This window comes from Saccopteryx bilineata, chromosome 8, assembly GCF_036850765.1.
Source record: "Saccopteryx bilineata isolate mSacBil1 chromosome 8, mSacBil1_pri_phased_curated, whole genome shotgun sequence".
Lineage (NCBI taxonomy): Eukaryota > Metazoa > Chordata > Mammalia > Chiroptera > Emballonuridae > Saccopteryx > Saccopteryx bilineata.
In genome coordinates, this window is record NC_089497.1 from 84,957,015 (window position 1) to 84,968,827 (window position 11,813).

At 38.9% G+C, this 11,813-nt stretch overlaps 1 protein-coding gene across 6 annotated transcripts in view; it reads left to right on the top strand.

Moving 5' to 3' along the window:
- The window catches only part of PLD1 (phospholipase D1), a 315,252-nt gene extending 304,605 nt beyond the window's left edge, over positions 1–10,647 (top strand). For all 6 annotated transcript variants that reach the window (XM_066241913.1, XM_066241915.1, XM_066241909.1 and 3 more), the window contains 3 exons: positions 335–488; positions 8,101–8,218; positions 9,902–10,647. In XM_066241913.1, coding sequence (XP_066098010.1) covers positions 335–488; positions 8,101–8,218; positions 9,902–10,126 — 497 coding nt within the window. In that variant the 3' untranslated portion in view covers positions 10,127–10,647. The remainder of the gene's footprint in view (positions 1–334; positions 489–8,100; positions 8,219–9,901) is intronic.
- The last annotated feature ends 1,166 nt before the right edge of the window (positions 10,648–11,813 follow it).

Consider the following 11,813-nt stretch of genomic DNA (forward strand, 5'->3'; position numbering starts at 1 on the left):
CAAAATACCCAAAAGCTAAAGGGATAGCACTCTCTTCTTAAAGTTTATTAAAAGGGGGAAAACGCTTTCTCAGAACCCTCTAGCAGACTTTCCTTCATGTCACAATGGCTCGAATCATATCAAGTGCCCATTCCTAAGTCAATCACTGGCAAAAAGAAATTACAATGCAGTCTTAGACTGATCAAGATGCACACCTGGGGTAAAGGTCCTGCCTCTTTAGAGCACAGCAGCTAAAATTAGGGTTTTGTTAGGAAGGAGGAATTGAGTGGGGAGGGCAATTGACAGTATCTACTCTGGTGAGACTATTGTTCAGTTTCACTCTTTCTCCTTGTAGGCTCTGCCAACATCAATGACCGAAGCATGCTGGGAAAGAGAGACAGTGAAATGGCGGTCATTGTGCAGGACACCGAGACAGTCCCTTCAGTAATGGATGGCGAAGAGTACCAAGCTGGCCGGTTTGCCCAGGGACTGCGGCTACAGTGCTTTAGGTGGGTCCTCAAAAGCTGTATCTGTCTACCCTTCTCTGTCAGTAGACACTGGACCCAGCCCAGCCTCCCATGTCATCTCCAGGTTCCTCTGTCTCTGATACAGTGTCTCCCAAAATGCTGGGTGTGAACTACCAGTGCTGTGTGGGCTGACATTATGTGTGGCACAAACATTTTCTATTTTAGTAGTTTTTTATTATGTTTATATATAATAGAGGAAACTAACATTTTAAATCTATTAATGGATTTAGGACCAGGCCAGGTCAGACTATCAGGTGTCTATTTAAGTTTTTTATAGTGAGTTCATTTTCAGAAATTGAAATAGTTCCAGTAATACAAGGGTATAATAAAAATTATTGAATTAGGCCCTGGCCGGTTGGCTCAGTGGTAGAGTGTTGGCCTGGTGTGCAGGAGTCCTGGGTTCGATTCCCAGCCAGGGCACACAGGAGAAGCGCCCATCTGCTTCTCCACCCTCCCCCTCTCCTTCCTCTCTGTCTCTCTCTTCCCCTCCCACAGTGAGGCTCCATTGGAGCAAAGTTGGCCCGGGCGCTGAAGATGGCTCTGTGGCCTCTGCCTCAGGCACTATAATGGCTCTGGATGCAACAGAGCAACGCTCAGATGGGCAGAGCATCGCCCCCTGGTGGGCATGCCGGGTGGATCCTGGTTGGGCGCATGCGGGAGTCTGTCTGACTGCCTCCCCGTTTCCAACTTCAGAAAAATACAAAAAAAAAATTATTGAATGAGAACTCCAAAGACTACTGGTGTTAAATTTAAATGGGGAGACTTTGGTTCTTATCTAAGATGACTCCAGATATGGAAGATTCTGCAAGAAGGTGTGAGTTTGAAACAAACCTGTAGTTAAGCAGAGAGAACACAGAGTTAGGAAGCAAGGGCTATGTAGCCCTAAATGAGTCTTTGACTTAATTGTTAATGAGAACTTTCTAGGGCTGGTCTCCAGCTGGCCCCACCCCAGGCCCAGTAGTCTAGGCTCAGGGGTCAGTGATCCTTCTAGACACTAACTCACTATGCCTTATCTCCTCTCACGCTTCCCTTGCTCGCTGAGATTCGCTGAGCTCCCCACATTCTGTGGGCACCTTGTTCACTCTCCCACCTCTAGGCATTTGCATAAGTTCATAACCATGCTTCTAGAACTTCGATCGCCAGGACTGGGTTGCACAGTGAGAGGCAGCAGCGAATGTTCCTTTATAATAAGGGCATTGCTTTTAGCTGTTTGAGGAAAGGCACCACACAGGCACTTGTAACAGTGCTGTTATAGCCCTTCTGGTTTGAATTATTTAATAACTGTTTTAGCCCTTCTGGTCACATTTGGAAACTGGTTCACTTGCAGACAGGCACGAAATGAGCACCTCACTCCCTGCAAACACTGGTGGCCATTTCCCTCCTTCCTAACTCCAGATTCAGCTTTTGAAAACCAGTATGAGTTTCAGTTCCACAGATGGTTCGCTGGGGATCTCTGCCCCAGGAGCTCATCAAATCCATCCCTCAAAATCTGACTGTCAATACCTTCTCAGAATTTTTATTGCTGTTTATGGCCTTTGTTACTATTGCTTTGCCAGTAAGATTTTTTTTCAAACCATTGATATTTCAATTAGCTTCTAATGTGTTTTGTTTAGCAAGGGAAGAGTTTAAAATTAGTACCCTGCTAATCACCCCATTGATTGCTCACTGCAGCATAGATAAGGGAAAAAAATACTTCTTGTGTAAACTAGAAATAAATATCATATCTTTTCTGCTCCATGAACCATCTTTTCTTTAAAGTGGCGGGCTTTTTTATAACTTTGTATGTGTATAATAATTGTAGTAGTAGGTTTTGATTACAACATATTTTCTTTATAGAAAACTTGGCAAACACAGAAAAGCGATTAAAAATTCAAATTTATTTGTAATCCCACAACCTAAGGCTAACAATTTTAACATTTGATATATATCATTCCATTTTTTTATTAAGATATATTGCTATACTGTATTTTTTTAAAAATATAATTAGGATCTTGCATTTCTACAAAGTTCTTTATTAGTTTAATAATGTCACACACACTTTTCTGTCATCAAGTATTCTATAACATTTAATGGCTGCATAATATTACATCCTATGAGTATGCCATAATTTCTTTAACTTCTACCTCATTGATAGGCGGAATTTTTGCTGATATAAGAAAAATGGGTATGTTTGTAGATAGCATCTTATTTACTTCTTAAATTGTTTCCTTATCTAAGTTCTGACTATAGGATTTCTAGTCAAAGAAAATGTGCAGTGTTGCTGGCCCTCCAACTTCCTGTTGTATCACTGCCATGTGGAGAGGGCTTATTCCTCCTATCCTTTCTGAGTTCTACTGTTTTATTTAGTCTTCGCCTGTTTGTTGCATTTCAAATGGAACTTTACAATTTTAATTTGCATTTTTAAGGGTTTTCCAAGGTGTGTTCATTAGCCAGATGTAATTGTTCTTTTGTACAATAGATTGCCCAGTTGGGATATTTGATTTATAGGTAATTACAAACTCCTATGCTGCATTTGTTGTAAATCTGATTTTCAATTGCCTCTTAATCATATTTAGGGGAAACTTTGATTCTTATTAATCAAAATCGATAATTTTTTTTCTTCCTCCTTTTCTTACATGTTTAGAATAGCTTCACTAGCCCAAGATTAAATATGTACTTATATTTTTTCTAGTGCTTATTCTTTTATTATTATTGTTATTGATTTTGGAGGAAGGGAATGGAAAACATCAAGTCATAGTAGTTGCTTCCTGTACGTGCCTTGACCAGGCAAGCCCAGGGCTTTGAACTGGTGACCTCAGCGTTTCAGGTCCATGTTTTGTCCACAGCACCACCACAGGTCAGGCTCTAGTGCTTATTTGATGTTACTTTTTATATTTAAGATTTGCAATTTACTTTAATGTGAGAAATGAGGTAGGAACCCTAATGTTTTCCCCCAACCAGCCAGTTGCCCCAGAACTGCATGGTGTGTGGTAGGTACTCTGCCTCGGTAACCTGGCCACATAGCCTGACATCTCTAGTCTCTGCATTATGTACTATCAAAAGTCTGTTAACTTGCACTTTGATACCATTTTAATTATTGTAGCTGTGTATTTTAATACTACTTCTTGCCATACTACTTCCCCAAATTTGTATTCTTTTCCAGAATAATCTTGGCGACTCTTAAGTATTCATTTTTACACATCAACTTTTGAGTTATTTATTAAAGTTCTCTCATTAGTTTTTTTTAATTGGAATTACACTGGATTTATAGATTAATATAAAAAGAATTGATATCTTTATAATACTATTGAAGAATAAGGTATAGGTTTTAATTTATTTAAAATTTGTTTTGTTCTTCAATAAAGCTATTACTGAGTAGGGGTTGTTCTTAAGTAATTGTAAAATTTTTATCTTTATTTTTTATACTGATCCTATCCATTTCATCCTAAGTTTATTCCTAGGTGCTTTTATTTTTCTTGGCAATTTTTAAACTGTCTTAAGAGGCAGTTGTTCTTGAATAATCATTTTTATTTTGCCACAATGGCAAACACAGAATATATTTAAAAGCACCACAAAATCCTTGTGTCAATTTTAGCTCTTCTTATTGGGAAATACTATCAAAGATAATAACTGTGGCCTAGAACACAGCCATTTCTTCCCTTAAAAAATGCAACTTCGATCCATTTTCCATCTGGACTATTTTTGAATAAAAATAGACACATTTTAATGTGAAATCAATTCTAAGTAGAATCAATCATCAGGGTACTGCACTGAATGTCACACCTGTGTGCTGAACAGTTCATTAGACCTAGAAAGTTGTCTAAACTTTACAGACAAAAACCATCACTCAACAGAAACCCTTGTTCATACAAGTAGAGTCAGAATGGGTTAAAGTGACAGATGTGAGAACACAATTTTCTGCAGTTTTTCTACTGTCCCACAGGTGTGTAAACAATTAAACTTTAAATAATCACCATTATACACATCAACATAGAAACAAACTAGTTTTCTCTTGAACCTTAGACCTCAAAAGAATACCTAGTGTACTTCATATTGTTTCTACTATGCATTTTAATATGTTTCTTATAATTAAAAAAACTGAGTCTTTCACTTCATTGTTAATGAGAACTTTCTAGGGCTGGTCTTGAGCTGGCGGGAAAATAATTTAGTACTGGGTATTGTCTGTGTCTGACTCACTTAAATACTTCTTTACACGAGCTCTTCACTGATAACTTGGTAGACACATTCCCTTACCCTTTGTTCAAAATAAAAAGCAAGGTCACAGAAATACTATTTTTGCTCTGTTTTCTGCTGGTTATACTTGGCCCAAATCAAAGGTATTACTATAATTGATTTATTGCTATAACTTGTATAGTCCCTCAAATTAGGTGCAGTAAGATTTAGTTTGGGGTCTTAATGAATGGCACCATCGTGTGCAAACCTCATCCCTTAAGACAGAGACTTGTCTTGGGGTGGTGAACACACAGTGCATTAGACAGATGATGTATTGTGGAAATTGTGCACCTGAAACCTGTATAATTTTATTAACCAATGTCACACCAATAAAGTCAATAAATAAATAAAAAAGAAAAATAAGTTATTCCTATGTTGTCTGAAGGAGACATTATTTGAAGTAGTAATAGAATTTTGAAGTTACAAAACTCTAAGATTACTAGTGAGCCTATGATGCCAGGCCCAGTTAAAGAAGTCTTATATAGCAGAGAAAATGCAGACTAGAGCTAAAATGAGATGTTCCTTTATCCCTGTAAGACTGGCTGAGCTCTCAGGAGTTGATAATGTCGGAGAGTACTGGGACAACAAGCATGGTCAATAGCGGATGTATTGGAACAATCTTTCCTGAAGTAAATGTTGCATATTCTTTGACCTAGGAGTTTTCATTCTAAAGTTTCTCCTAAAGTTTTATATGTGGTGAATAAATTATGTTCATAATAATAAAAACTGGAAACCACCAAAGGCCGTAATAAAATAATCGGTTGAATTAATTTCCCATGATGGGAAATTCTGCAATCATTAAAAATGATGATGTAAAGCTACGTTTACTTAAATACAGAGAGAGTGACAATGGAATGACGGTTCAATCCAATCAGCGGTCATTTCTCATTTGAGTTTGACACAGTTCTCCTTAGACACTTCATAGGTGCCAGGATGTCACGTCCTCCGGCTTTTCTCTAGCCTGATGGCCGCTCCTCCTCTCCACTACTGTCGAGGTGCACTGGGTTCTTTCTCTGTCTAGACTCACTCCTTTTGGTAAACCCAATAAAAGTCCCATGGCTTTATGAATATACATACATATACAGTATAAAATTTATATCTCCAACCGTCTTCTCTTTCAAACTCCAGACCCATGTATCCGACTGCCTGCTGAACATTGCCACTGAATATTTAATAGGTATTTCAGCAGGATGAAAATTGAATTTCTAGTCTTCCCCCACAAACTGGCTCTACCCACAGAATTCACAGTCTCGGCTGATGGAGACTGCATTCTTCGAGTTGCTCAAGCCAAAACCCTGTTGGCATCCCTGATGCCTGACTTTTTCTCACACCCTATCCCTACAGTATCAGTAAAACCTGATGGTTCTCCCTTGCTCTCCACCACCCACGCTGCTGTTGTCTCTCGCTGGGATTACTGCAGTAACTCCTGACTGGTGGCCAGGGTCCAGCCTTGCCCTGTGCAACCCGTTCTGAATACAGCAGCCATCTTTTACTGTGGAAGTCAAATCCTGTCATTCCTCTGCTCCAGTGTCTGCAGTATGTCCTGACTGCACTCACTGTGAAAGGCAAAGTCCTTCTAAGGCTTATTTCCTCACTTCTGTTTCCATTATAGCACCAGTCTTTTTTATATTCTTTGAACCTACCAGGCATGTGAGCAAAAGGCTTTGGATTCAGTTTGAATTTCAGCTCTATTACTAGTATGTCTCCAAACTTTAGTTTCCTATCTGCAAAATGGGAATCATATACCATCTACCTCATAGGATTTTTTTTAACATTAAGACTTTCTGTAATTGTAGAGTTTTTATAATTTTCAAACATGACCTCTAAAACTTGTCTTGCTTTGTTTGAGAATTTCTTATTCCTAGTCCCATGTTTGTATATGATCAATTCAGACAACATCTAGGATGTGGTTTATTTTAGGCCGGACACTCTGTGGATGTGAGAGTAGCCGAGCCATGTTCTCTCAAAGAATGTATATCCTAGAAGTGCGAGATGGGCCTGTTAGAAACAAAAAAAAACTGCATAAAGTCTCGCAGGTGCTCCGATAAAAACAAAACATGTATGAATTACAGTGGGGATCAAAGGAACAATGTTCAAATCTCCCAGGGTTGATGGGGAGGAAGGGGAGACTGGAAAAGGGGGAGCCATAAAAAGTTTTATAGAGGTCACTTTGGACTGAATTTTAAAAGATGGTAAGTGGGGTTCGGTAAACAGGCAAAATTCAAAGCCTCCCTAATTACTCCCATCTCGTGCTCTTAAAGTACACCTGGTATTTCTCAAAATTTTAATTAATTCCTTTGAGAGTGATTATTTATTCATTGTTGATCTCACCCACCAAATTTAAATCTACTCAGAGAGGCTCCGTGTCATTTGTATTCACTCCTGCACCTTGCAGTTCAGCATAGCTCTTGGACCAGAGGAAGGAGGGAAAGCAGGGGAGGAGGGAGAGAAGGAGGTTGGGAGGAGGAAGGAGGGAAGGAGGGAAGGAGGGAGGAAGATCAAGTCATGGTTAAGAGCGTAGGTTTGAAAGTCAGATGGTCCTGGTTGGAGTCCCAGATATTCAGCTTACCAGCTGCATGGCCTTAAACGAGTTACCTAACCTCTCTATGCTTTAGTCCCTTACCTATGGAATGAAGGCAGTAATAGTTGCTTTTCATCAGATTGTTGAAGATTAACTGAAATAGTTTTTTAAAGGGTTTAGCACAGGGGTCTCAAACTCGCGGCCCGCGGGCTGCATGCGGCCCGCTGAACAATTTTGTGTGGCCCGCAGACTAATCCACGAAGTTCAGAATATTTTGGATAAAATTAAGTAAGCCTAGGGGCCTACTTGTATTTTTCATTTCTCTAGCATCCTAGCTAGATATTAGCTTAGTTAACAGCAGTTGTGATGCGAACTACAGTTTCTGGTCGTTTTGTGACACTGAGTAAACTGCATGTACGATTGTGCTTGTTGTACTGATTTTTTTTTTTTCAACTGCAGTGAGAAAAGTGTTGCGTAACAGTTGCTTTTGTAGACCTAGTGCCTAACGGCTGTGATCTTGCTCTGCGGCCCACATGCTGAGTTGAGTTTGAGACCCCTGGTTTAGCACATTTGCTGGCTCATGCTGCAAATGCTAATCCTATCCTCCAAGGTTCTCATCCCCTTAGGCCAAATTACAAGGAAGCTCTTAGAGCAAAATTAAGGCCTTTCACTCTGTCCAACAGTTAAAACTTTCAAGCATCATAGCAAATTAGGGGTTTTGTTTTACAGCTTGGGTTTTTTATATAAACATACGCACACGCCTACACAAACACACAGATTTAATGATGTTACCACTAGAAACAATGCCTGCAGCAAACTGCTTTAACTTGGGTACTCAATTTGAGGACATTTGTATTTCAGGATTGTCCTTGGCTATCTTTCTGACCCAAGTGAAGACATTCAGGATCCTGTGAGTGACAAATTCTTCAAGGAGGTGTGGGTTTCAACAGCAGCTAGAAATGCTACAATTTATGACAAGGTAAGTTTCACATATCCTCCCTCCTTTTTTTTTCATTGAATCTCATCATAAAAGCACATTATTATTTCTGCATATTATTGGTACAAGTTATTCTTGAGTGTAAATAACAGTATACCTACAAGTTGTGATAAAATACATCTTTTTAGGCATTAGAAAACAAAGAGTCCAAAAGCATCATGAATATGGTTTAGAAGAAACTTTTAGTGGCATTTTTAACTCTTATGTGATTCTCAAATCCATCATGAACACCCTTAGCAAGCAGTTATCCAGCCTTTGTACAAGTCTGGTGACAAAGGGGGAAGAGGCAGATGGGATAGAAAAATGAGCCAAATCTGGATGCATCCCAGCTCACCCATTTATGTATAGTGACTTGACATTCTGAGCCTTCAGTTCTATAAATTAGGAATATTCACTAGGGTAGTTATGAAGATAAAGAATAGCCTATTAAATGTGATTATCACATAGTACATAATAAGTGATATTCCATACTTACAATGAAGTTTATTAATGAGACACTTTCTTTGTTAGACAGCTCTAAGTTTGGAAAGGTGTTTTAAAACCAGCCCCATTTGTTAGGGAACCCTGGTACATTCTATCCATTGATTGGCTCCAAGAGTTAAGAGTTGTCTAACAATGAAACAGGTTACTTCACAAAGTAACCAGCTTTTTCCATCATAGTAAATATTCAAGCCATGATCTGTTGACCATCTATCAGACTGGGTAAGAGTGTGTTCTTCTTCAGGACTGTCAGAGTCCGCTCCAGCATGGAGACTTCATCATTCCTAATGAAACATGACATCCACATAGCGTTATATCATACTGATACTCAAGGCCATGATCAAATAGGTCATGTGTGTGGAGTCTTTTAAAATGTGATTTTAAAAATGCAGTGGACCAGCTTTGTTTGGATCCTGGATAGAGTGGTAATAGTTATTAAAGACATTTGGGGGATAATAGGATAAATATAAATATGGACCATATTTTAAATGACATGCAGTTGATTTCTGAGGTATCAGAATAGTATTGTGATTATATAGACACATGTTCTTATTCTTATGGAACGCATATTGAAGTATTCAGGAGTGAAGTGTTACAATGTCTGAAACTAAACTCACTTTCATTTAGAAAACTAAGTACGTAATTGATAACTCCAAGTAAAAGAACAGATAAGAACATTTTCAGTGTAAATGGTTAGAGAAAATAAATTATGCAATTTTCCTCTTAAACCAGAGCCTCCACTAAAGAGGGTATTATCTTACCCAAAAAGATAACATCAGGGAAATTCCTCACCATGAGTCTGACTTTATCCTGGGGTTAATAATTTGTGTAGATCAGATATTAGAATCTACTTATGATTTTTATTTTTGGAAGTAAGCAAATCTAGCAATTTCTTTGTAGTAAATAAGAAAAGTGACTCTTCAGTGAGGTCTTTGCTGGAACATTAAAACTAATATGTGTTTCATAAAGGGGATATGCTTTCTTTTATTTTTTTAAGATTTTACTTTATAGAAGAGAGAGAGAGAGAAGGGGGGAGGAGCAGGAAGCATCAACTCCCATATGTGCTTTGACCAGGCAAGTCCAGGGTTTCAACCTGGCGACCTCAGCATCTCAGGTCACCACAGGTAAGGCGGATATGCTTTCTTTTAAACTTACCACTCACTTTCCTCCTTGTGTTTTCACCAGGTGTTCCGGTGCCTTCCCAATGATGAAGTGCACAATTTAATTCAGCTGAGAGACTTTATAACCAAGCCCATATTGGCAAAGGAAGATCCCATTAGAGCTGAGGAAGAATTGAAAAAGATCCGTGGGTTCCTGGTGCAATTCCCCTTTTATTTCTTGTCGGAAGAAAGCCTATTGCCTTCTGTTGGAACCAAAGAAGCCATAGTGCCCATGGAGGTTTGGACTTAAGAGTTATCAACTCAGAGAGTTCCATTCAAAGAACATGCTGTACACAGTGACTCTGGAGATCTCTAACTGCCCAGAACAGCCTAATGCACTCTTGCATCCAATCCTGGATGCCTTGGTTTGGCTGGGAAGGGCTGTTGTCACACCGATGTAAGGACACTGAACACCATCAGGGATTTATCATTCCTCTTGCCTATCCTTGTGAGAAAGGACTGTATCCTTATTGGTAGCATATACCTAACAACATAAACACGTACTCCAATTCCATGATGTACACCAAAGTGCATTTCCTTTACTAACAAGAATTTACATACAGCTGTGATCTATGTTGCCAAAAGTTGTCTGAACCTTCTCATTCTTCTTTGACCTTTATTTATGCAGTTAATGCCTGCTGGGCCTGTCCTCCTTTTCTAGTCATACATGTTCTGTTTGCGATCTTGATCATTGCTAGAAGATATCGTAATACCGCTTCAAGGTTCTTCAAGGTTTCATGGAATGCCCTTGCCCATCTGGTCCTGACGTGGCAGTGTTCACCCAAGCAAGGAGCAAGGATGTGGTTATTCCTTTTCAGTGACTGACAGGACAGTAAAGACTTTAGTCTGCACAGCAGCCCAGGTTAGACACTTCTGATAATGTTGACACTATATCATATATATCTTGACACCATAGAGCAACAAGAAGGAATTAAATTCAGTCATTGAAGCAGAGATTTCACTTTGCCTCCAAAGGCACTGACAAGATAGGGCCCACCTGATCAAATTTGAAAACGTGAGTAGGATATTTGCACAGCAATCGACTAAACTCAAAAACAGAGCATGCAGCCTTCAGAAACCTCAGGGGCTATGAAATAGATAAGAAAAGAAGACCCCTTAGAGTCCTATAAAATTTCCCATCATACTTAGCTCCTGGGTTGCTTGAAATTTGAATTTTTATATTTCAAAATCAAACCAGTGAATGCAATTTGTCTTTCAAGAGAATCAAATGTTTCATAACTCATACCAAGTTAATAATTATGAGCCTAACCTTATTTAACATTCAGCTCTCCAGCTGTGTTATCTTCTTAAAGGAAAACTAATTGATTGCAAAATATGTGCTACTTCACTTGCATTATTAATTATACATTAACATTCCACCAGGGCTTCCAAAGAGGTTAGGATATTCATTCATTCATATTGTCCTAGTCTGTGAATTGTTCTGGAAACTGGTTTTTCCTTTTTGGACATTAGAGTACCCTTTGGCATACTATCGCTCTAATTTTACTAAGCAGAACCATTCTTATAGCCAGAAGAGCTCATCTTGGCCCCTGAAAAACCTGTATCCATAAAACATGGGGTAGGTGCAATGCTTACATGTCTGTGGATTACATGGACAGAATCTCCTTTGAGCTATTCTCCAAAGAAGCAAGGACCCAACCACTGTGTTCATGAAGCTCATAGACCAGTGGAAAAGGTTAAATAGCTGCACAAAGTCAGTGATCTGGGTTAGAAGGACAGAGATAAAGTCACATCCAGGAGAGGATTTCACAGCTAGAGAACTTTTTGCAATTAGAGTGGACTATATAGCCACCAATGGAAAAAGTAGACTTTTATGAATAAATAACTTTTTGCTTAGATAGCTAATCATGGTAATATTACTTCAATCTCTAGCAGTTGTAAATAAGACATTTGCTATTATAACATTTAGACTGGCA